At 48.5% G+C, this 24,976-nt stretch overlaps 2 protein-coding genes and 1 long non-coding RNA gene across 9 annotated transcripts in view; 1 reads left to right on the top strand and 2 right to left on the bottom strand.

Annotated features, from left to right (window-relative positions):
• Positions 1 to 4,871, bottom strand: part of KLHL12 (kelch like family member 12) — a 27,498-nt gene extending 22,627 nt beyond the window's left edge. For 3 of the 5 annotated variants that reach the window (XM_027096010.1, XM_027096008.1, XM_027096011.1), the window contains exons 1-2: positions 4,414 to 4,515; positions 2,448 to 2,681 (exon numbers count right to left, since the gene is read on the bottom strand). In XM_027096010.1, coding sequence (XP_026951811.1) covers positions 2,448 to 2,642 — 195 coding nt within the window. In that variant the 5' untranslated portion in view covers positions 2,643 to 2,681; positions 4,414 to 4,515. The other 2 variants (XM_027096012.1, XM_027096009.1) reach the window with 2 other exon arrangements.
• On the top strand, positions 4,434 to 6,003 carry LOC113614477 (uncharacterized). The gene is made up of 2 exons (XR_003430650.1): positions 4,434 to 4,550; positions 4,810 to 6,003. It is a non-coding gene; the product is annotated as an uncharacterized LOC113614477 (long non-coding RNA).
• A 3,831-nt stretch (positions 6,004 to 9,834) lies between these two features.
• On the bottom strand, positions 9,835 to 23,083 carry ADIPOR1 (adiponectin receptor 1). Of its 3 annotated transcripts, none has more exons than XM_027096001.1 (8): positions 22,951 to 23,083; positions 17,112 to 17,346; positions 15,342 to 15,458; positions 14,147 to 14,318; positions 13,514 to 13,700; positions 12,360 to 12,547; positions 11,028 to 11,221; positions 9,835 to 10,681 (listed from the first exon to the last, which is right to left on the bottom strand). In XM_027096001.1, exons 2-8 carry the CDS (start codon positions 17,250 to 17,252, stop codon positions 10,553 to 10,555), a joined length of 1,128 nt encoding a protein of 375 aa, XP_026951802.1. In that variant the 5' UTR covers positions 17,253 to 17,346; positions 22,951 to 23,083; the 3' UTR covers positions 9,835 to 10,552. The 3 variants fall into 3 exon arrangements, with proteins under 3 accessions (XP_026951802.1, XP_026951804.1, XP_026951803.1); XM_027096003.1 differs by lacking the exon at positions 22,951 to 23,083 and adding an exon at positions 22,503 to 22,863; XM_027096002.1 differs by lacking the exon at positions 22,951 to 23,083 and adding an exon at positions 17,936 to 22,279.
• Between the last annotated feature and the right edge of the window lie 1,893 nt (positions 23,084 to 24,976).

Below are 24,976 nucleotides of genomic sequence, written 5' to 3' on the forward strand. Positions count from 1 at the left end.
TAATACTTTAAACCCTGGATATCTACATACGGCTTCCCCTTCTGTCACCTTTGAACAGTGACAGATGGTAACTAGATTTGTTGCGGTGATCATTTTATATTGTATAGAAATAATGAATTACTATGTTGTGCACCTCAAACATAGTGTTGTAGGTTAATTATACTTCAGTTGAAAAAGACAAGACCATTTGACACTTTCTTGCCTGATGTCAGTTTTTAAAGAAAGACTATAAAATAATCACTGGTGAGAAAAAAAAATAAAAGAGAGTTCTTTTACAGAACTCCACACTAATTCCTGAATGTGCAGAGAAAGAGTGAAGACAGGATGCACAACATGTAGTGAGCAGCCAGCAGTCCGAGTCCTCAGTGCTTCCTGCTGGCAGCCATGACATTTGCCCAGTTAAATAAATATCACCACTTCTGGTGCTCCTTGGGGTACCGTACAGGACAGGGTCTGTAATGTCGCCCTGCACAGGGTCACTTTAAAATTAGCCTGGGGCTTCCCTGGTGGCGCAGTGGTTAAGAATCCGCCTGCCAATGCAGGGGACACGGGTTCGAACCCTGGTCTGGGAAGATCCCACATGCCGCGGAGCAACTAAGTCCGTGCGCCACAGCTACTGAGCCTGTGCTCTAGAGCCCACGAGCCACAACTACTGAGTCTGCGCTCTAGAGCCCGCAAGCCACAACTATTGAGCCCAAGTGCTGCAACTACTGAAGCTCACGCACCTAGAGCCCGTGCTCCGTGACAAGAGAAGTCACTGCAATGAGAAGCCCGCACACCGCAATGAAGAGTAGCCCCTGCTCGCTGCAACTAGAGAAAGCCCGCGTGCAGCAACTAAGACCCAACTCAGCCAAAAATAAATAAATATTAAAAGAAAAAAATTAGCCTGGGTCTGCTGGGGCGACGTGTCAGGCTTCCGCATTCTCCCCACCAGCCATGTGACTGAGCGCTGGTTCAGCAGCACACACGACTCTGGCTTTACAACTAGAACAGCAAAACCAGAATCAAGCTAAGTTTATTTAGGATTAAATCCCCTCTACCATTTACAAGCTATAAGGCATTTAGCACCTGAGACCTTATTTCTTCATTTGCAAAATGAGATGGTAACAACCACCCCTGGGGTGAGTGGGAGGCGACAATCACCTAACACAGCATCTGCCCGTAAAAGGCAGTTACTGACATTCTCATGACACGATCTCTCCCACTCAGGTCAGCAGCAACACCTGCACTGATAAAACCCTGGTGGTTGAGAGGATTTTTTAAAAAGTGTTACTGTAATGAAATATGTCAGCCATACATATAAGTAGAGATAAATGATATAATCAAGTGGTGTACTCACCATTCAAGCTTAAAAAGAAATGACAATTTATTTAAAATTAAAAAATCAGACTTGAGATATTGGGAGCTGAGGTCTGCAGTGGTCCCCTCTGCTCAGCTGAGTCCCTCACGATTCACCAAGCAGCCTCCTTCACATCTTAGCTGTCTGGCCAGGCAATTACTAAGGCAGTCTTTTTCCTAGTACTCTGAGAGCACTACCTCTTTTCTTGCCAAGCCAACCTGTTTCTAATTCCCTTGTTAAAGGCTTGTGCTCCAGAGCCAGCATATTTTTCTAGGTGATACTTCAAACACCCACAGAGTCAGGCACTAAGCCCTCTCCCTCTCATTTGCAATTACTCTAAAGCCTTCACTGGTAGAATGAAGACTGATTTTCTCCACATATTGTTAGAAGGAATGGGATGAGGACTGAGGCTCACTCCTCTTTCCTTCCCCCCTCCCTCTTCCCCAGTATTCACTTTAAAATATTAAACTTTAGAAGAAGGAAAACAAATTTAAAAAACAGTAAGTAGCGCTTCCCTGGTGGCGCAGTGGTTGAGAATCTGCCTGCCGATGCAGGGGACGCGGGTTCGAGCCCTGGTCTGGGAGGATCCCACATGCCGCGGAGCAACTAGGCCCGTGAGCCACAACTACTGAGCCTGCGCATCTGGAACCTGTGCTCCGCAACAAGAGAGGCCGCGATAGTGAGAGGCCCGCACACCGCGATGAAGAGTGGCCCCCGCTTACCACAACTGGAGAGAGCCCTCGCACAGAAACGAAGACCCAACACAGCCAAAAATAAATAAATAAATAAATTTAAATTAAAAAGGCAGTAAGTAAAATCCAATAGTTGGTATTTGTTTTACTACATGCTAGACATTGTTCTAAGCACGTCATATGTAATTTTCTCAAGTAACTGTAACAGTAACCGTATGCTATTGTGTGTTACTATTATCCCTCATTCAGAGATGAGAAAACTAAGTGGCAGATCTTATCCAGAGTTGGCCCATTTAACACCATACTATAGAAATTCACTATTACATCAGACTTCTACTATTTTATTCAGTGAAATGAGACAACTGTGAAGTGACATGTGTGAGGTTCCACTTGTGAGGAGATGACTCACCACTTACCTCACTGGTGAACATGGCACAGAAGTAATCGCTGCAGGCAGCCAACACAATCCGATGGGCAGGGAAGTCTTTCTGTTCCACTCTCAGTGTCACATCACAGAGGGTATTGCTCTTCCTGAGGGAGTTCATGGAATTGAGGATGGATTTAGCATGAGTATTTGTCATTATGTCTTTGGGGGCCATAATGCCTCCCATCAGGCAATATGGAGAGAGAATGAAAGGGATCCTTGGATTCTGCAGGTACAAGAGAGAGAAAAAAAAAAAAAATGAGCATATTTGAAGGACTGGAGAAACTAAATATATTCAATTAGCTTTACAAATTAAGGAGGCTCCATCAGACTCAAACATCCACAAGTAGGAAGCACTCCTATTCCTGGTATTACCAACACAATCTAGCCACTAATTATCCCGAGCAAAAATGATCTCTTCTTCCTCTGAATTCCATTATCATCGAGTGTCCAAACCACTTGACATTTATTGTAATCAGTATGCAACTGTACTGTAAGTAGAAAGAGACTATACATTTCCTGCCTATCTTCACAAGGCTGCTGTCTCACATGATAAAGTGAGAAGATAAAATTTCTTAACAGTGTGACATCGCTATTTTTAATATAACCCTAACCCTTAAGTAGATTAAGTAGGTAAATATTTAGAGGGTGGGGACCCTGTTTTATATATTTTTTTCTCTCCTAGCAAGTGTATAATAAATGGTTAGTAATAGAACACAAGAAAAGAAAAACTGCATATTCAACCTAGGGCAATAAAGGCCAGTATCAGTAAAAATAAACTTTTTTCTAAAGAAGCACACAAATAATTATTTATGATGACTTCCAACTATATCTGGATTTCTTCTTAAAGTGAAACTTCAAATGAGGACCCAATACCTATACTGAATAATGGAAACCATGCAAGCTTATTTATGAACTTTCTCTTAAGCTACTGAAGCTCTTCTATAGAAGGGTCTCCCTACTCTATTTGTAAACATCAATCAGCATTAACAAATCAATATTTGCAGTAATTCTTCTATACTGAGAGAGAGAGACTTACTAGGATAGAAACCTATCAAAATTCTACTACTAATTTTACGGCCATAGCCAGTCACTTGTAAAGTTCACCTGTATGCATCAATTAAATGAACTCAGTAATATCAACAGGTTACATATAAAAAAGAATCAATGTAAGAAGTACTTTCGTGGTTGTTGACAGGCTTTAGTCACACTATTTTTTTGTTGTTGTTGTTTATTTGCTTCCAGGACAATTTCTGGGGAATGAAATGGGGTGGTTATTAAGAGTCTGTCTTATGTGGAATCCAAAACTTTCTGAAAGGATCCAAGAAAATAAAACCCATCTATGGTTTTCAAGAGTCCACAACTCACAACCATAATTTCATATGAATAGGAAAAACGAGATCCTAAATTCTCATCTACTCCTGTTTATACTTAGCGTATTATTCTTCTATGAGCGCTCCAACCACTCCGCAAGACCCATTTTACAGAAAAGGTGATTCATCAAAGCATAAGATGATTTTCAAAAAGATTTTCCTTAAGTCAACTTAGTTTCAACTCTGGAGATGTGAGAAAAGTCTGCACAGACCCCCCCCTCCCCCCTTTACGGTGAAGACCTTCTCGGGGGGTTACGACCTGGCTCGGCCTGTCAAACCAACGCTACCCCAACGCGGCTTGGTCTCCCTCCCGGGGTTCTCGACCTCCGCCCTCCGCCCAGAGGTGACCTGGCCCAGGGCTCCCGCCAGCCTCCCGGTGGAGCGGCTGCGCCGCGGAAGCCTTGGGCGGCGTCGAATTGCGGAGGGGCCGCCTTCCCGGCGGGCGAGGAGCGATGCTGTCCTACCCGACAGCCTGCAGGCGGAGGTCGGGGCGCTGCACGCCAGTAGACTCCTCCTCGCCCGGAGGGGACGACGGTGGGAGGGGCGGGAGGGAAGGGCCTCGGCCACCGCCCCCGGGCCACTCACCTGAGCTCCGGCCCGTGGGCTGGGCGCGGGGCGAGCGGGCGGCCCGGGAAGAACCCAAGCGCCGCCGCCCCGACCCGGAGGCTCCGGCGCGGTCCCGGCGGCCGCGCGCGGTGATGACGTCACGCCCGTCCTGTCACGTGAGTGGCCACGTCACGTGACCCGCGGGTGTGCATTGCCGGCTTCTGCGAGTCTGGAGAAAGCAGCGAGGAGGGTTTGGGTGACTGGGGGCGGGGAACTGGGGGCGGAGGGGGGTTCGGGCGCGAGGGCCTGGGTGCAGCCCCAGCCAGGTGACCGGCTGAGACGATGTTCCCCAGGGCCGCGAGGCGCGGCGGACTGAGAGGATTCCAGAGCTTTCTAAGCTAAGGGGCTGACTGCAGGGCGTGTTTTACCTGACAGGTATTCAGGAGCCCTCTTACATCGAGAAAACCCACGGAGGCTTCCAATTTCTTCACTTCCATTGTCCACAATGGCCTTTTCGGGCCGACCATCGCTGTGGTGACAATCCTCTGAGTCCTTCGACCATGGACTTCAGCGTTCTCTGCATCACAGTCGGGCCTGTCATCACCACTGGGTGGTTCTCCTCTGCTTCTGCACTCCGAGACAGTTAAGTGGAAGGAACTGGCGGTCTCTAGAAGCTGCACACTGCGAGGGAGATTGCGAAGGATCTTCTTAGAAGTCCCGGGAGTCCTCATCTCCCTATTCCGCTTCTGCTGCCTTTCACAGCTCTTGGATGCGGAGCTTCTGATTGATTTCGGCGCACTTATCTCAGTAGCTCAGAAGGGAATGAGGTTCCTTGATTCAGTTCATGTGAAGGTCCAAACCAGTTGTGTTTGTACTGTTTTCCTCTGTGGGGCCTTTGATTCTTTAGGGATAATAAAACTATAGCCAAGTGGGTAGCAGTCTAATTTTACGTAGTGTTTCCATCTCTCATATCGTATCTCTGATCTAAAATTCTCTGATTTACATATTGTGAGTGCAGGATTGGTACAAGTTTTATGGGGGGCATTTTGGAAAAGTTCACCAAAATGTGATGAATGCAGATATCCTTTAACAGCGATTTTAATAAATCTATCCTGTGTATACATTCACACACATGTAAAATGATGTGTGTGCAAGGTTGTTTGTAGATTGTATTGAAAACAAGTTTAACGCCCATCAGTAGGGGACTGGTTCAGTAATGTATAGTACATCCATACAGTTCAGTACCATGAAGTTGAGAAAAGTGTGCATACTTTGCTATTAGTTGTGTAAAAGGGTTGGGGAAATATAAATAGTCGTACTTGCCTGTATATGTATAAAAATTGCATTTGGAATAATACAAAATAGAGTAGTAACATTAGTTTCTTTGGAGAGAGGAACTGGTTGGTTGGGAGACAGGGCGGGAGGGAGATTTTTTCCTCTGTATATTTTTATGCCTTTTGAATTTTGCATCATGTGAATTAAAAATATGTATAATTTAAATAAAAATAATACCTTGTTTTCTGGTTGCAGAATAGCACCCAGATGCTTTAATGATATTGCCTAATTCCTGGCTGCTAAACTGAGTTTTTCCAAATATGAGAGGGAACTTAATAAAAGAGGCTTTGTTTAGAATATGCGCACTCCTTTTCCTGAGAGTAAAAGATGGAGAAACTGCTAGCAAGAAAGCCAGCACACTGTGGGAACTAGTTCAGGCTTCTGTTTTCTTCAAGGGTACAGCCCTAGCATGTTCTGAGTGCTTAAGTTGTGGGAACACAGTCCTCAAGTGAGAATATTTCGAATCGTTTGGACATCTGACTCAGTACGCTACAGCCCAGAGTGATTCTGAGTTTCTTAAGTCCGTTGTTGGAGGGCTGTGTCTGCATGAGGTGAGTCAAATCACCCAGGTTCCACACATTGCCCTGCCTTTTTGTTTGGACTCCAGGGATGACTCTGGGTGTTTACAGCTACTGAAGGGTTTCAGTAAGGGAAAACGGGGATGTGCTGTGGAACTCTAGATCAGGTACGTAGAATATAGGTCAAATCTCTAAACCAGCTAGGCAGAGTGCATTGCATTTTTGTGCCACCAGAGTATGGCAGAAATGAGAATGTGCCTCTTAATTACTGAATGTAATCACAGCAGGGGCCCAGCTGCTGCTTTGAAATTCATCATGAATTTGCACCCAGGCCTACCTCATGCCTCCCAAGGGCTGGTTCCTGCCCCTGACCAGTGATAACACAGATACTAAGGAAGGCACTTTCTGGGGGAGATGGGACTCCTCTGTGAACCGCTTTTACATCAAGGACTTCTCCCAAACTTCTCCAAAGGTGCTGAACCTTTTTTAGATTGCAAGACAATAGATGTTCTACAGCTACAGATTAGTCTCTTCCCTAATTGTTTACTTATTGATAGGAAGAGGACAGAGTCAGATTCTTAGCTTTTATTCTTGGCCTCTCTTTAATCAAAACTTACCAATGTTTCTGTCATCACTTACTTTTCTCCTATATTGCCTGGCACACCGCAGGTCCTCAACAAGTATTTAGGAAGTGAATGAACCATAGCATGCAGTTAGAGAAAGAAGGTAATATTCACCTGCTGCTAATTAGCAGTTTTGGTAAAGGTAAGGGATAGTGAAATCAGGATTTTTAAATGATCTGAGGCTTTAGAACCTGGGGTTTAAGTCAGAATGATCTGGATTCAGATACTGCAATCCTGTCATCTTGTGAAAAAGTTTTGGCCTTTGGGGGCCTTAATTTCTTCATCTGTGGAATGGGATAATACCACCTACTTAATAGGGTTAAAAATAAAGACAAAATAACATGAAAAGTACAAAGAAGATGCTCAAGACATCAAAGAAGATGTCTCGCTCAGACTGTTTCCCTGGTCCTGTCTACTGGAAGATGATGAAGCACATACACATGGGGTCTCACCAATTGCTGGGGGTCTCATATTTCCTCAAGCACAACATGGATGGAGTTGGACCAGATGGGGTCTGTTTCCTTCCAGTTCTTTCTATACTAGTGGTTGCAAACTCAGATGCCTCCAGGGGCCAAGCAGGTGACCACACTGCTGGGTAGGGCCGAGGATGAACCTGAGAGTGCAGCCCTCTGTAAAGACACAGCCGCTACTGGGCCGAGGTTGACTGTTTCCAAACAGGTCACGTTTGTGAATGTTTGCGGCCTGCAGGTCAGCAGTTTGAGACTTCTGCTATCAGCTCCCTAAGTACTTTTTTAAATTTAAAAATGTTTTGTATTAAACAGATATACTTATTATATATGCAAGAAAAAGTGATCACAGTATAAAGAATACCCAGGTATGCACCTCCAATTTAATAAATATAAGCTTTACTTTAGAAATATCCAGTATGTTACCCTGTCCTTTCCCCTTCGGAGGTAACCATTTTTCTGAATTAACATTTCCTTTTTTAAAGTATTTACCATGTTTATACCCTTAAGCTATCATTAACTTTGCACATTTCTGAACAGTACATCAGTGCAATCACACCAGATATATTACTCCAAGCAGCCCCACTCCCTCCTCCGAATCTTGAGATTCAACCATGTTGTCATCACTGTAACTAGCTCTCACTGCTAAATAGTGTTTCATCATAAGAATAAACCAAGATTTATTTTTCCACTCAAAGTTCTGGATGGTTGGCTTGTCTGCAGTATGTTGCTACTAGGCAAAGCTACAATGAATCTGTTAGTACAAGCTGAGTTTCTCAAGGGTAATGTTTTTCAGAATGTGAGTTGTGACCCATTGGTGAGTTATGAAACTTAGTGGGTCAGAACCAGCATTTAAAAAAAAATTTATTTTTGGCTGTGTCACTGTGCGCGGGCTTTCTTCAGTTGCGGCGAGCAGTGGGTCACTCTTCATTGTGGTGCACGGGCTTCTCACTGCGGTGGCCTCTCGTTGCGGAGCACGGGCTCTAGGTGCGCGGGCTTCAGTAGCTGTGGCTTGCGGGCTCTAGAGCGCAGGCTCGGTAGTTGTGGCACACAGGCTTAGTTGCTCTGCGGCACATGGGATCTTCCCAGACCAGGGCTCGAACCCGTGTACCCTGCGTTGGCAGGCGGATTCTCAACCACTGTGCCACCAGGGAAACCCCAGAACCAGCATTTTTTAAATGAAGTAACCTAGGATAGATATCAGATGCATCTCACATTGTATTGTTTCATGTAATGTTTGAATGTTGTAACATGTATACTCCACCATGTCCAAAGTGGTCCTATGGTTCCACCAGCAGCATCTGGTCTGCTTCACATCCATACCAACACTCAGTCTTAGGACTTTTAATTTGTGCCAATCTGGTAGGAGTAAAATGGTTTATCAGTTTGGTTTTAATTTACACTTCCCTGATTACCACTGGAGGTAGAGATTTGTTGGCCTAGTTGGATTAGTTTTAAAAGGATCACTTGTTCTCCTAGTTGTACAAACTTGACCCTTAAAGTGAACCCAACTCTGCAACTCAATAAGATTCCCATGTGGGGACTTCCCTGGTGGTCCAGTGGGTAAGACTGCACGCTCTCAGTGCAAGGGGCCCGGGTTCGATCCCTAGTCAGGGAACTAGATCCCGCATACATGCTGCAACTGAGTCCACATGCTGCAACTAAGAAGTCTGCATGCTGCAACGAAGATCCCTCGTGCTGCAACTAAGACCGGCGTAGCCAGAAATTAAATTAAAAAAAAAAAAGATTCCCGTCCAATGCCTACACTAGCTCAGAAGTGACTACTGCAGGCCTTTTGCATCCAATGAACAGAACTCGTTGTCAGGCTGGGGAAAATTTGCAAAGGCACAAAAAGGCATGGAATAACCTCTTGAAGAGACCTTAATCAGGGCAGTTTTAAAAGAACTAAAGTCTAGAGTATTAATATCATGTAGTAGACCCTTGATGCTCACAAGGCAGGTATCTTCTTTTTTTTTTTAATTTTATTTATTTATTTATGGCTGTGTTGGGTCTTTGTTTCTGTGCGAGGGCCTTCTCTAGTTGTGGCGAGCGGGGGCCACTCTTCATGGCAGTGCGCGGCCTCTCACTATCGCGGCCTCTCTTGTTGTGGAGCATAGGCTCCAGACGCGCAGGCTCAGTAGTTGTGGCTCACGGGCCTAGTTGCTCCACAGCATGTGGGATCTTCCCAGACCAGGGCTCGAACCTGTGTCCCCTGCATTAGCAGGCAGATTCTCAACCACTGCGCCACCAGGGAAGCCCGGTATCTTCTAATTACTGAACTCTACTGCAGCACGACACCAACTTCTCCAGGAAATGTCTGTGCGCTAAGTGGAGACACGTAAAGCGGCCTGGAGCAGCACGTGCTAGGAGTTCAGTTAGGCTCATTCGCTGGCCTGCACACGCCAGCCTGTCAATACCTATGATGCAGATTTGTGCCTCAGCAGAATCTGCAATGATTTTACTGGTTTTAATCCTTTGGACTTAATCCTTTGCAAATAGCTGAGACCACACATGTTAAATCTTTGAATGCCAAGTGTCTTCTGTACTCTTTTATTATCATCATAGTCTTTGCATCAAGATACATAGCAATGATAGCAGGTTTCTTTTTAAAGCTTAGTATTAAATATTAAATATCTTTCCCCACTTTAATTTTACATTACTCTGCCAAGAAAACATTAAAACTCAAGTTATTTGAAGCCTGGACACACTTCCATGATTAGCCAGCTGTGTAAAAGTTGGTGGCTTTGCTCTTCCTGCTGTGTGAGCAAGTCCAGGCCCTAGAAAGATGGACGAGGTTGTAACTGTTTCTCAAAAGTGTGCTACAAAAACGGATGGCCTGTTATAAGCCAGGTTACAAAGTCAAGACAGGGGTGAGGGAGGGACAGTTTCTTCCAGAAACAGAATTTCTGAAGAGTCCCAGTCCATCATTTTTCCCCAGAACGGTTGGAGGAGGGGTAAACTCTCAACATGAGCTTCAAAGCCCCGTCTCTGTGAGGGGACAGTGGTCGCCTTACCGAGGGGCGTGCGGCCACGTCTGCCCATCCCCACTGCTCTCAGCGAGGGAATGGAGAGTTTATTGCCCGGTGAGTGTGAAGTGGGCTGAAGCTCGGTTGGTTCTGAATTCTCTAAGAGGTTTCTTCTAGAAACAAGACAACTCAGACTCTTCCTCTCACTTCAGCAAAGAAGTTATTTTAAAAGCACTTGGGAAGTTCCTGCTGTGCCCTTGCGGGGCGGCTCAGAGGAGGGAGTCGTCAGTACAGCCCCCTTCCAGGCCGTATCGGAACTCCTGAAGGTTGGAGACCCCGTAGAAGTGGACGAAGGCGGCTGCCACCACCAGGACGTGGAAGATCTGATGAGACTGGAACTGCAGGAACACAAGAGAGGGGCCTCAGGGTGACGGCACGGAAGGCTGGAGGCAGTGGAGAAGGCACTCGCCTCTCCTCGTTCCTCCCTAAAGTTTTTTACATCATAAAAGTGATAGATTTGTTGGAGAAAAAAAATTTTTAAGCCCTGTCAGGGATACGCCAAAATGTTACTATCGGTCACTCCCCTCCCCGCCATTCTCCCACCTACATGCATGGACATGCATGTAGGAACTCGTGTGCACCCCCAGACACTACCTGACCCATGTCTCTCACTGCCTCTGACTCCGAGCTCTACCTGTGGGCCGGTCTCACCACCACAGGCCCCACTGAAGTGTCGTTTCTTACCCATATGTCGAATTTTCCAGGGAAGAAGCGCTCAGGAATCCGCGCGGCATAAAGGCCGGCTCCGGTGATGTACATCACAGCCATGAGGAAGAACCAGCCCATCTGGCCCACAGTGGTGGCCTTGACAAAGCCCTCCGCGATTGTAAAGTGCATGGTGGGCACGACGCCGCTCAAGCCAAGCCCCAGGAACACCCCTGAACAAAGCAGACACAAGAGCGTCAGGCATGGAAACAGTACCGCTTGGAAGGCACTGCTGTCTCACTCTGATGAGCTACTTTCTGGTGAACAGTACATGTTTATTGGAAATTTAGCGCAAGATGGAGAACACTCAGCAGACACTTCTTTAACATTCAGAATGGGAAGAAGGCTGTGTAGATGCTGATATAGCTATTCCCTCCTAAGGAGCGCCAAGAACAAACGTCTCACATTCTTCACTATCCGTGAAGCAGCCGAGGCGACCATGTAGGTCAGAACTTCCTGATGGCTGCCTTGGGTACAGAACCGACATGGTGAGGCCTCAGGTAGTTTGCCAGCCAGGGAGGAGCAAGACAGGTTTCCCATTAAGGTCAGGACCCTGACCTCCTGAGGAGACAGAGAGACCCAGACTGGAAGTCGTCAGTGGCCACTGGACACAAAGTAAGTAAACGGACGGACAGAATGGGTGCCGGCTCAACACCACGGCCATACACGCAACCGCAGGGCAGGGACTGCCTCTCCGTTTCTGCAGACGGCCTTGGTAAAGCATCAGTCTGGCACATGGTCGGCACTTGATGAATACTTAATTATTTTAAATGAAGGTTAAAACACAGCAGATGTTAAGTCTAAAGGGACCGAAGACTAGTGCTAATCGCTGTGTTGCTGCGAGTAATAAAGCTTGAGTCTGGATGAGACAACAGGAAGATGTTTGTGCTCACAGCCATCATGTTACTTGGTAACAGTGTTTATGCCCAAGGTATTTTACTTACCAAGCCAAGCCTTCCATTCCTTAGTAAAATAACTTTGGGTGGTTTAATTTTAGCCCCTTGGTTTGAGCTCAGCGACCCTCAGGTTACTAAAATGACTGCTTTGTACATTTTTTAACTTCCTCAAACCAAATATAAGAGCAGTCATTTCTATACTTGTAGCTCATTGACCAGTTTGGTAATTACCTGTCCTATTAACATTTTACTGAAATAGTATGAAACCTGGGGGAGAACTGAGCTTTGAAAATGCACGCTGTTTTGAAAGTTCTAAACACAGATCAGTTCTAAACACAGGTCAGGGCCCAGGGTTGACCCCCTTGGACTCAAGGTCCAAATACCTATGAGGTTTCCGCTCTGTCTTCCGACCCACCTGCTCTTGTCTGCCGGTGCTTAGGAGTGGCAAACCGGTCCCACTGGGCCACAATGATGGCAGAGATGCCCAGGACACAGACGCTGGAGAGGTAGATGAGCCGTGGCTGCGGGGAGCAGTAGAAGGAGTAATAGAGCCAGGGCACGAAGCTCCCCATGATGAGCAGGGCGATCCCTGAGTAGTCCAGCCTGAAAAAAGCCACAGAATGAGCGGAGCGGTGGGAGAAGTGAAGAGCTCCTAGGGCTTTCTGTTCTGCAGCGGCTCTCAGACGTGACCGCCCCCAGCCCCTCACTTCCCATACGATCTGTCCTATATCCTGAATCAAAACCCCATGAGGTCAAGCATTTCTATTTTGCAGTGGAAAAGTCTGAACTGTATCCCTTTCCCCTGGCTGTGAACAGCTACATCCCCCTCATGGATACTTAAATTCAGGAATTCCACCATATTCCAGCCAGTCTCCAGCTTCCACGCAGGAAGGGCTCTGAGTATTCCCCAGTTCGGATAGGTTGAGTTCTAAAAACAAAACCCTTAAATTGGGAGTATTATTAAGGTGTACTGTTCTGTTTTAGTCGACTTCTTAAAGATAAAAATGTATTCTTGTTACTGGTGTTACTGAGAAAAACAAAATAACTCACCATCACCTCCAAAACCACCACCACCAACAACAAAAAAAGCAAACAAACAGAACTCCAGGCTCAGAACTGGGGAATAAGGAGAGCCTTAGAGGATGGACATCTGGGGCTTCCAGCAATAGGCGGGCAGCAAAGATAAGCTTCACTGGACCGGTGGGTCGGAGCTCCAGCAGGACGGAGCACAGAAACTTTGCCACGCCCTGAACGGCTTGGGCCACCAGGAAGGTAGGACAGGACTGGGTACTCGGTCCGAGAGAGCAGCCCACTGGTACTCCAAGTTTCACAAAGGGCAGCACTGCACAGGGAGAAAATATACCCACAACTGGGCTCCATCTGTTAAGGAGGCTGCAGTGAAACTTCTCATGAAGGACTTAAGAGAAAAGTTTCCTGATCCTCTTATACCAGCAAAACAGAAAGCCCTTCCTCTGGCACATCAGGGAATCTTTAGGAGTTGCTGGAGTTTCCAGGACGCTGCCAGGACCTGGATCACAAGGTGTCCCTACCGACGTTCTTCTCACTCACTTGGAAAAGGTCCGAGAGACCTTCTCTGAGTGACAATAGACGGTGTGAAAGAGCCAGGAGAAGCTGAGGCAGAGCACCGCGCCCAGGAAGAACATCCCGAACACCACCTTCTCCTGAAGGGGGGCCATGAAGTACATGTTTGGTCTCAGCATGGTCAGGATTCCCAGAAAGAGAAACAGCACAAAACCTACAGGACGGAGAGAAAAGAGGCCTGAGGAAAAAGGGAACGTGTGATGATTTAAGCCAGCACTAAAGCTACAGGCTGAGCTGTGGGCACCGCAGTCGACAACTTCCGGAGAAAACGGCACCCGTCACACAAACCTAGACAGAAAGAGCATCCTCTGAAATGCTGGCGTTTTGTTTCTACCGCGGGGACTGTGAAGTGGGAGGAGCTGCCTGCACCGGGGATGGTTCTGACCACAGAGGACGTCATCTCCTCCGCTTCTAGGCCCCCCTACCCCCGCCTTACAGACCAGCGACGAAGGGCCCAGCAAGCTCACTGGTAGTTTAAAGGCACGATGCCAGCTGTCAAACTGTCACAACAACGTTGCTTTTCTTTCCCATGGACAAAGCCTGTACAAGTGCTGGCGTTTAAGGAGACAGAAAGTCCAATCCTCCACCCATACCACTCACCAAGCAGGTGGGTCCAGATGTTGCCGGTCTCCGTGTGGATGCGGAAGATGCTCTGGAAGCAGGCGCGGAAGGAGGGCATGGGCGGCCTGTGGCCGTGCAACAGGTAGTCGTTGTCCTGCAGCCAGTCGGGGAGCACATCGTATGGGATGACCCTCCAGCGCCCCTCCCAGACCTGCAACCACACACTCTCTGAGCGGGGCCCCGAGGACGCGAGCCGCCCCAAGGACAAGGGGTGAAGGAGAGCGTCAGGCTGGCTCCAGAGGGGCCCAGGGAATGGTGGGGCCAGCCTGAGGCCAGAGAAGCCAAGACACAGCACGAGCGAGGTCGCCCCAGGACCGACGACTTGTGAATGGCTTTGTTCTGTGTCATGATAGTTCACCTGGATACGCTTAGGTAAGTAGATAAGTGTTTCTCAGTCTTTAAAGAGAATATGGCAGGACCTCCCTTCAGCTACTTGAGTTTTAAAATTCAGTAGATGTAGTGAATGAAAACAAGGAAATAGAAATTATATATATGGTTTTAAAAATATACATTTACCCCTCTGCCCTCTGTCCCCGGAGACTCTGGTGGCCGCCTGTCCATCCTTTCCCCCCTTTAGATACTACGTTCTCACTGGGTTGAGCCTATGACTTTTCAAAGCAGGGCTTCTTAACCTGGGACGTACGGACAATGGACTGTGTTGGATATTTGGATGGAAAAAAATTTTTATTTTCAATCACTTCTAACTAAATTTAACATTTCCCCCAGTTGTAAGTGTGAGCAAGTCTAGTATTAGAATTTGTGACTCTGTCACCAATAGAAATCACAGATATTTTCATACACTAGTTTTGCAGATATCAAAATATTATTTCTACTGATTACCACTTAGAAATGATAAATTCTAATAAAATACATTATAGCTTGTCATGCATAGCTAACGTATTAATAAAGGTGCCGTGTTACTATATCACATTCTAACACTTTGATGACTGCCAAAGGGACTAATAGCAAAAACAGGTAAGAACTCCTGTTTTAGAATATATTCTGAGCAACGCCAACACAGTAGGCAGTAAAAATTTAGCCAGATTCCCCTTGATTTACTTCACCGTAAAGGAAAGCAAGCCCACGCACAGGAGCGAAAGCTCTTCCCCCCAGGGCGTGCCCGCCAGGTGCGGGGAGCCCAGGTGAGCCTGCCCTCCCCGTTCCAGGACAGGACCTTGTACACAAACTCCTCCATCTTCTCCATGGCATGGTGGGCTTGCAGGGGCAGCGTCAGCACCCGCACCTCCTCCTCCTCTTCCTGAGGCACTGCGCGTGCCCGCTCTTCTTCGGCCTGCAGGAACGAAGGAAACACACACACACCCCAGGAGTTCCCTAGTCCAGAGTGAGCGATCCAGAGACACCCCAACTCACTGCTCTCTGCCCAGCGTCTCTCCCACACACCGGCCTTGTGGCCTTTTCTCCTACGGCATGACAGTGCACGAGTTTACAACTCCGTAAATGCTGGAGCGAAAGCCCAACGCAGCACATGGGGGACAGACGGATGGAGACTGGCACCCGAGGCACACGGGACTAGCGCACCAGGCCTACATGCTCTTCAAGTCCCAAAAGCCCACCCTTATCGCTAACACAGCGGTTCTGAACTTGCCCCATTTTCCCGAATATTTCTCTCTTCCAGATCACTGAATGCTCAAAAGAATGAAAAAGACGGAGTTTCAGAGATTCCCCTAACAATTTAAATCTGTGCAGTTCTCTGTTCACTGGCCCTGGGGGTGCCACGGCGACTGAAACTCTGCATCCACAGCAGCTCCCAGGAGGAGCAGGGCCTCAGAACTGGTTCCGGAAAGAAGCTGCAGGCCCTCCTGAGCTGCACAGAAGCCTGACACACAGCGTGCAGTCCGACAGCCCTCGCCTCCCAAGGAGAGGCTCGGGGCCGTGTGCGGACAGCAGCTCCTCCTCCCGGCTGTTCTTTCCCCTGTGATGCTTCCTCTTAGATTTCGCGACACAGACTGATGCAGACCCGTCTCCCCCTCCGTAACGGAGTCCTTGGTTTCACTCAGGGTGGCAATGCTACTGCAACTTTGCTCAGGCAAAATGAAAAGACCACACCGATGTGCATGAAGTGCTGCCAGGTGCTTTCAGAAAGGGTGGGCCCTGCTCCCCCAGCCCCGCCCCTCGGTGACACAGTAAGAATGAGATGGAAGAGCAGGACAGGTGCCTCCCGGGTGCAGCGTCCATACCAGCCTGTGGCGGCTACTTCCAAGACTCTCTCTCTATGAGAGAGACTTCCACCTTGTCAAAGCTACACGTTGGCTTTTTTTAAACATCTTTATTGGAGTATAACTGCTTTACACTGTTGTGTTAGCTTCTGCTGTATAACAAAGTGAATCAGCTATACATATATATACATCCCCATATCTCCTCCCTCTTGCATCTCCCTCCCACCCTCCCTATCCCACCTCTTTAGGTGGTCACAAAGCACCGAGCTGATCTCCCTGTGCTATGCGGCTGCTTCCCACTAGCTATGTTTTACATTTGGTAGTGTATATATGTCCATGCCACTCTCTCACTTCGTCCCAGCTTCCCCTTCCCCCTCTCCGTGTCCTCAAGTCCATTCTCTACGTCTGCGTCTTTATTCCTGTCCTGCCCCTAGGTTCTTCAGAACCATTTTTTTTAGGTTCTATATATATGTGTTAGCATACAGTATTTGTTTTTCTCTTTCTGGCTTACTTCACTCGCTACAGGGGTTTTTGTTTGTTCATTATACGAAGCCTAATCTTGCCTGACTGCTTCCTTGCTTCAACCACAGACAGGCACTGGCCACTTGCAGGATTTCAGGTCTTGTGCTAAGCACTGGGGTATAAGCAACCGCTTAGTGGGAAAAACAGATAAAAAGAGCTACACTACAGCGTGATGAGGACTGGGGTAGGGAGAGTCCCTTTGGGAGACCAACAGGGGAGAGGCGGGCCCTGGGGGGACAACTTACTTTGGTTGGGCTGGCGACGCCCCGCTTGCCCTGCTCCTCTAGCAGGGGGCCCAGCTCAGCCAGCTCCACTGTGTCCGCCTCCCTGTTCCCGGCAGGAGCCCCACTGCCCTGGGCCACCACAGGTCCTTTGTGAGAAGACATCTGGCTGGTACCTCAATGCTCTGCGGCTTCAGCTTGGGGAAAGGGTGGGGTCTCTCGGCCCCAGGGGGCAGAGAGTTCCTTGTGATGGAAGACACTGAAAGCAAACACAAACACCAAACACAATACACAGGGACTAAGACACAGCCCCTGGACTCACAGCCCCTCCAGTCCTAGAGGCCAGTTAAGTGCTTTTGTTCTCCTCTTAACTATCACCCTTTACTTGGAACCTCACTAATCTTAAAGATAAGGCTGAAAACCTAGTTGCTTGCCTCCAAAGGATTTGTTTTTTGCACCAAACGGTCACCACAGAAGAGCAGCTACCCACCCGCAAGTCCCTCCCACGCGCAGGGAGCGGAGTTTAGCCCACCAGCCCCAGAGCTAGTCTGCCCTGCAAAGTCCTGGCCCTGAGACTCAGGAGGCAGACGAGGAGGCCGACACCTGCTGTGACCACTGCGAGGCCCCCGGCTTAGACGTGAGCTAACTGCCGACTGAACTCGGTGGGCCTTACCTACAAATGCTGACACGTGTGCCTCGCACACAAAAGGAACTCGGCTGTGGGCTAGGTGCCCAGTGGTTAGTTTCTCTGCCAGGTCTACTACTTCTCTTATAGGATCACAGCCCGGGTTCGACACCTGGACAGCAAGCTTTCCACACAGCCGCCCCTCACAGCAGCAATAACTTGCCTGGATGCGGGAGGCTGAAGGCAGGAGGCAGCCCAGCCTTGCCCTCTGCCACCAAACAACCGGCTCAGCGAGTTGTCCCAGTAGCCATAGCTGATGACCTACGCCCCATTCAGACGAGTTTTTCAGAGACCTGAGACAGGCACATAGATCCTGTAAGGAAGTAGTCTTTAATCAGGTCCCAGGGAGATGAAGGCGTATGGAAAGGAGGGGAAAAGTGCCCCAAGATTTCCAGCCCCGCAACAAAGGCGTTTCCTGCTCGCAGCAGGAGGAGCCAGAATATCCACATTTTCTTGCACTGGGGTCACCTGAGCCCCGAAAAGCACAGGGCAGTGCAAAGAGAGCCAGGCAACACCTGCACTCGGGGCGAGCTGCATGACGGGGAGGAAACGGAAGCTCGGGCAACCCACACCTTTCCTATGGGCAGTCAGCACAGCCCTGCGCACCGTGTCCGTCCCCGGTGGCTGTTCACAGACATCCACCTTTGGCATCTTGTACCAGTTCTTTGTTGACCCAACAGTGATCTCAATTCCTTCTCAGGGATTATCATGCGATATATGCAGTCAGGTGAGGGCAATCCTCAAGTTTGAAAACAGTCATGCTACGCTCAACACACCAAGCACAGCTGAAAGCTACTGGCAGAGCTGGTTCAAGAGAACAGACGCCCATAACTCAGTGCACGCAGACCTGTCTTCGGTGTCAACACACAGGCAGTTCCTCTTCCTCCAAATGTGCAAGACTCTGACAAGAGAGACGCCAGCCCATAGTCATAGCCAACAACTGAGCCCAAGGAGAACAAGAAATTGGAGGCCTCTGAAACCTCAAGAGATAGGCAACCCACGTTAAGCAGAAACATTGGGAAATCTTTCTCAATAAGCTGACCACAAAACATATTGCCTCAAAGTGAAGTACTACTGAATAAACAGCTTAAATAAGAAATAATTTATACTGGGGCAAAAACATAAATAGCTTTGGGCATCTTGGAGAAGTCTGAAAAGGGGAATATACTCAGCTATTCTAGAATACTGCTGCCAGTATTTGAGGGGTGGCCATTAAGGCTTAAGCCAGATATATAGATACAGATATTCTCGGGTTCTGGGATACAACACTACATGGATCACAAATTTATACATATCCCTGATTTTGGTCAGAACACGTATTTCAAAATGAATGAATGAATGAATGAATGAGGCAGCATTCCAGGCAAGAAGCATACGACCTATTAGCTTCTGTTGCTAGCTAAGGGTTTATGGACTTGTGCTTGTAGGGCTTCCTCCTGTCCCTCTCCCCAGAGTAAGCCAACACATTCACTGAATACTTAACAAATGTATTTAGGGCCAGCACCCTAAGGCACTTTAAGGTACTGTGCAAAATACAAAGTTGAACAAGTTAAGTCATTGTCTTGGAAGAGCCTGTAATCAGATGGCATAAGGTAATCTGTGATATGTACAAAACCAGTGATACAACTGCACTGCTCCAGGAGGACAGTGGACGGAGAACCCCTAAACTAGGATGGCCACACACTAAGTTCAGTTGCTTTGAGTGCTGTCATGTCACCACAGTGAGCAAAGTCCACTGTCCAGCTGGGTCTTCTAAACTGTAACAACACAGGGACAGGAAAGGGAGAGAGAGGGGTCGGAGGTGTGGCAAGAAAGAAAAGCCAATGATGAATGCTAGGACCTGAAAATATCACTTGACAGAGTGGGCCACTCACAAACAGCTGGGAATTACTGCAAGCAAGCGTTTCAGTTTCTACTATATACCACCAGCCTCCGCCCCTAAAGTGTTAAGACTGACTCTGGGAACCTCAGGAGAGCGGAAGGTACTTCAGCTTTCTACTAGCTTTCCTATCCTTACCTATTTTAGAGGAAACACATTTTCCCTCAAACTCGCCACACCCAATGTAGCAATTATAATTGGGCCAGACTGCACTGAGTGCATTTTTGATGGGATTTCTTCAATTCACGCTGATAAATCTTTACCACTAAGCTTTCCAGCTGGATAACCCTATGACACTAGAGAATAAAGCTGTGGAGGCGCTTGTGCTCCTATAACTAAGATCATCTGGTGCCAAACTAGGGAAAGGACGGATCCCTGACTGCCAGCATTTACTGGTGAGTTTATTTAGCTCACACTTTTGGAGACATTTATTTTGTGAACCAGTTCCCAAGTTTTCCAGGCTACAGCACACTCCTTCCCTGGAGTCAAAGGCACAAAGCTTCTTCTAGGAGTTTTTAATCTGGGGTCCCTGGGCGCTCAGAGGTTCCATGGGTAAGCTCCATCTTAGGCCTACGTGACTCACATTGTTCTAAAGCAAGGCTAGCCTAGCAGTAAAGACAAAGAGCACAGCCATCTTCTCCTCTATCTGCTCTCTTTCTTAGGGAAGGTGCTTTCATAGCACTGCTGGGGGGTAAATGAGTCAAGGCAAAGACTTATGTTTGAAAACTATCAAATTGCAGTAAGGGAGCCTCAGCTTTCCTCTTTGATCACAGTGTCACTGACTTAGAGTCTGCAGCGAAAAATCACAACGTAGCTTTCTTTGTAGCTCTTCTCCAGATAAAGCTATCCCAACAGAAGGGGTCTGTTTTTTTTGATCCCAGAGACAGGTAAGCTTTTCAAATGCCATGACAAAAAGAAAAAAAGTAAAGTATACAGGAATATGAAGGCGTTTCGTACCAGTCCTTGTTTTTAATACCTGGCTTTTAAGTAAATTACACATATATGGCCACTATAGTTACACATTATAGTGATAACTTTATACTGTGAAAGCCCCGATGAAACAAAAGCAAACTAGGTGCACGTCTAAAAGCCAATCACTTGGAATCAGTTTGCCTAGAGGGCACTTTCAAGGATCTCTTCAATCCAAGATAGCTAAAACTTTATGAACATTAATCACGTCCCCAACATTTCTGAGCGGGAAAAGGGAATCAACTTTGAGTTCAGTGAGAGGAACAAAGTCCAGTGGGTGCCATGAGGGACAAATGGACATTAAGGACAAAATGTAACAACTTTGATGAGTACCAGCACCAGAAAATACCCCACTAGTATTAATAAAGCTTCTGGATTTAAAGATGACTGTTCAGTTCACCAGCATGATCACAAGTAGATGGGACAGGAGACTGTAGCAAACGTGTTAAAGACTTTCCGTGTGGCTTTATAGTAAAGGAGTCAAGGAGATTTCTTAGGGAAAAATGGAGAAAAAACTTTCGGGCCGAGAACGAAGTTCAAATGTCTTTTATCCATCTGCGAATACTATTGATTATACACAACACACGTGGCACTGTCCGGCTACAGAGAAGGCAAAGAGACCAGTTAGTGGCTTCGCATGGCTGCTGGCCTCTATTTTAAGAGGAGGCAGTAACTTCTGTTTTCTACTAAAACCACTACAAGGCTAAATGCCATAAAGTGCTGGAAGAATTCAGAAGAAAAGCTTAATTTTAGTTGGAATAATCAGGAAAGGTATGGTGGAAGATTTTAAGAAAGGATCTTGATAAGTAAAGATGCGATCCAGGCATTCCAGAAGGGTAGTGCTATGAACCTAGGCAGGCTTGAAAGAACAAAGTCCCCAGGGCAGTGAATAATCCACCTTCCATAAGGAAGTCTTGGAAAGGTAAAATGAGGCCAGACTTAAGAAACTGGAGACAGCCTAAAAGCCCACCTACGGTGGTGCACTTTATCCATTAGCAATGGGGAGCCTACCGGGTTAAGGCTGTGCCCTTGTCTGAGTTTCCTTCCTAGTTGCAGGCAAAGTGTTTGCTTACAATTTCTGTTTATCCCCTGGGGATCATGTAATTTCTTGGCCACTGAGCATGGAATGCTTTCAGATTCTACTCAGAAGTTAGGTATAGTTTTGTGGAGGTCTAACCCTAAGACGTTGCTCACAGGGAACAAGATTGATTCCCCAAGTATCAACCACTATAAGGTAACACAGAAGTTACTCCTGGGATAAAGAAACTTAGTGGCTGCAAATTGGGAACTATTACCCTGACGCTGCAACCTGTCTGACACCACCCTGCCTAAGTTCCTAGTACTGTATGGATGCTGAAAAACCTAAGGAACAACAGTTGCTCCATCACCGGTGCCGCAACCCCTATTAAGAGAGAAAAGCTGGAGACAGATCCCAAGATCACTTCGTTTCAGAAAAGAACCAGCCATTATAGCGTTCGCTTGAGTTAAGTCAGTGGCCTATATAGTCCCTGCTGTGTTTTCTAGCCTTTCTTCTACATACTGGGGGGAAACTGGTTAATCCAGCTAAGTACTTAGTAAGCCTCCTGTTGCTCCTCTGACACCTGAAACTATGTAAATGAAATTCGCCTTGTCAGTTTCCCTTTCGCCAATGTAGCACCAGAAACCGAGGAGAAACATACCTATTTTCTTCAAACTCGAAGGCTTGACCAAAAATCTCAAACATAGGATGGCATCAATGAGAGATTTCTGAGGGAATGAAATTCCGTTTTTCCCTAACGTACTTTAGGTTTTGCTCACATTGCAGCTTTTGGGACTACCTTAAACAAAGGCAAATTGTCCACCAACGTCCCCTTCTCCCCCATCAAGGTGGGCGCACACTCACGGTCTAGGAACCTTGGAGCTCCTCAGGCCACCACAGGCGGGCACTCCCAGCCGAGAGGCGGTTCCGCGACCCAGGCCTGCAGCCCCTCCGCGCTGGCCTCGCGCGGCGTTGGGACCAGGCTCAGCTCCGGCCTGGCGGGCCCGAGTCGGAGCCCAAATCCGGACGTCTCACCCCGACGACTGGGAGGCACGGCAGCCACCGCGGCTGTTGGCAGCGGGGGACGCGGCGCGCACGGGAGGGACCACGAACGTGGACACCCGACGCGGAGTGGCCGGAGGCGCGGCCGGCTTCGGGCGGGGGTCTCGGGGCCCTCGGAGCCCTCGGGACGCCCGGGCAGGCCGGCTCCACGGCTGCCGCCTCAGGCCCACGCCGAGGCTCCCGGGGGTCCTCGCGCTCCGGTCGACCCCCGCCCTCCCACCCGCTCGCCGCGGAGCCCCGGGAAACTTACGGTGGGCGGCGGGCTCTGCTCGGGGCCGCGGACCCCGCGCTACATCCCGCGGCGCTAGAGACGGCCTGTGGCCGAGCGGCCCGAATCTTCTGCGCCCTCCCCGCGCCGGAAGGGGCGCGCAACCGCACGGCGTCACCTCCGCGGGAGCGTCACGTCCTCACGGGCGCTCCGCCCCCTTGGCCTCAGCGAGGCCCAGTCACAGGCCGGCTTCTCAGCCCCGCCCCGAGCGGGACCCGCCCCTCCATCTAGCCCCACTCCCTCCAGCCCGACAATCTTTCCTCAGTCCCAATCACAGGCCCGCTCCCTCGGCCCCGCCTCCCCATCGCGGGTCCCCGCCCCTCCTGACGGCCCCCGCCCCCTCCGCGGCTCGGCGGTGCCTCAAGTCCCAATCGCAGGTCCTCTCCCCTCGGCCCCGCCTCCTGCGCCCGGGCCCCGCCCCCTCGCTCTGCTCCAATCGTAAAACCCCCTCTCAAGGCCTTGCGGGGACCACGCCCCCAAGTTGCAAACTCGGGCGCGTGATGGGGATGGAATTTCAGGGAATTAGACCGAACCCTGCGAAGGAATGCCGAATTTCCTACCCTGCACCTTGTCCTCTAGGCTGGGCACTTCTTAATCTCTCTTTTTCAACCTCATGGCTCCTCCCTCCCTTCCGTAAATATTTACTGAGCGCCAGTCGTGTGCGAGGCACGAGGCAGGCAGGCTCCTGGTTAGAAACAGCGCGGCGGCGCTGACTGGTCTTCCTCGGGGACTCCCTGCTCCGCCCCGGGCTCCCGCTGCGGCCAGAGGGCGACCGCGGGGTGCTGCAGCCCTCGCCTGGGCGACTGACACTTCTCACTTCTCCCAAGGCTGGTACGTGACCAGTCTATTCTAGATGCAGAGAGAAGGTACTTTAGTATGATCCTGTATGGATGCTTCAGGGCAGTGGGATTAATTCTGGTGCTGGTTAAAAGCGTAGCAGGCTCTGGAGTCACATAGACCCAGGCTTCTGTCCCTGGCCAGGCTCTCACCTTGAGCACGTTACCGAACGCTCCACATCATAAGTACCTCGTCTGAAAAACAGGAATAAAATAGTGCTGTTTCACGGGCTCTTTGTCAGGTTTGAGATAATTTATGCAGGCTCTTAGTTTGATGCTTGGCAAATCGTAAATGCTTCACAAACCTTAGCTATTATGTGCTGCCCGCTGTATAAAACCCTCAGAAACGTGTGCTGTCCACAGGACTGAGTGTGTTTCTCAGCATGGCGTTACCAGGCTCTTACCTGCTCCCAGGCCTCGTCTTCCTCCACTTTCCCTCTGGCATTTGGGCCTCAATGAACTTGCCTGGTTCTCCAAATGTGAACTTCTCTTCTGCTCCTCAGGCTCTTGCACATGCTGGTCTTTCTGTTGGATTGCTCATGCCCCCATTCTCTGCCAAAGGATCCCAGCAACTTACAATTCCCAGTTCTAGGTTTGGCTTTGGATTGAGACAATCCTAGCTTCATATTCAGGCTCTGCCAGCCACTGACCAGCTGTATGACCTTCTGCATATCCTTAATCTCAGACTCACAGGATTATAATAAGGATTCAATTACACAATGATCATTTAGCACAGCGCCTGCTACGAGGCTGTTAACTAAAAAACTTTTTTTCTTCTCTTCCTCCTTCTCAGAATCTTTTCCAAACCCTTCCCATCTGCACCTTGTATTAACCACACTGTGTTGTAATTATTTATCGCTGTCTTACTCTAGACGATGAGTTGTTTGGGGTCTAAGAACAGTCTTGGTCATGGTTGAATCCTCAGGACCGAGCACAGTGCTTGGCATGTGGCAGGTCCTTAATGTTTGTATATTGAGTGGATAAGGCAGGAACCCGTGCGAGACAAGGAATGAGCTTCTGTGTGGGAAATTCTCTTTGCTGGGCTGCTTCACTGTGTGAGCGCAACAACCCTAGGCAAGATTTTCCTTTTTGGAGGTGAGGCAGCCGAGTGTGTCTCACAGAGCCCAGTACACACACACACCAGCTGATCAAGACATGTCTGATGGAATACC

This window comes from Aethalodelphis obliquidens, unplaced genomic scaffold (assembly GCF_003676395.1).
Source record: "Aethalodelphis obliquidens isolate GAN/ISIS:26980383/991018 unplaced genomic scaffold, ASM367639v1 scaffold97, whole genome shotgun sequence".
In the NCBI taxonomy this organism is placed as follows: Eukaryota; Metazoa; Chordata; class Mammalia; order Artiodactyla; family Delphinidae; genus Aethalodelphis; species Aethalodelphis obliquidens.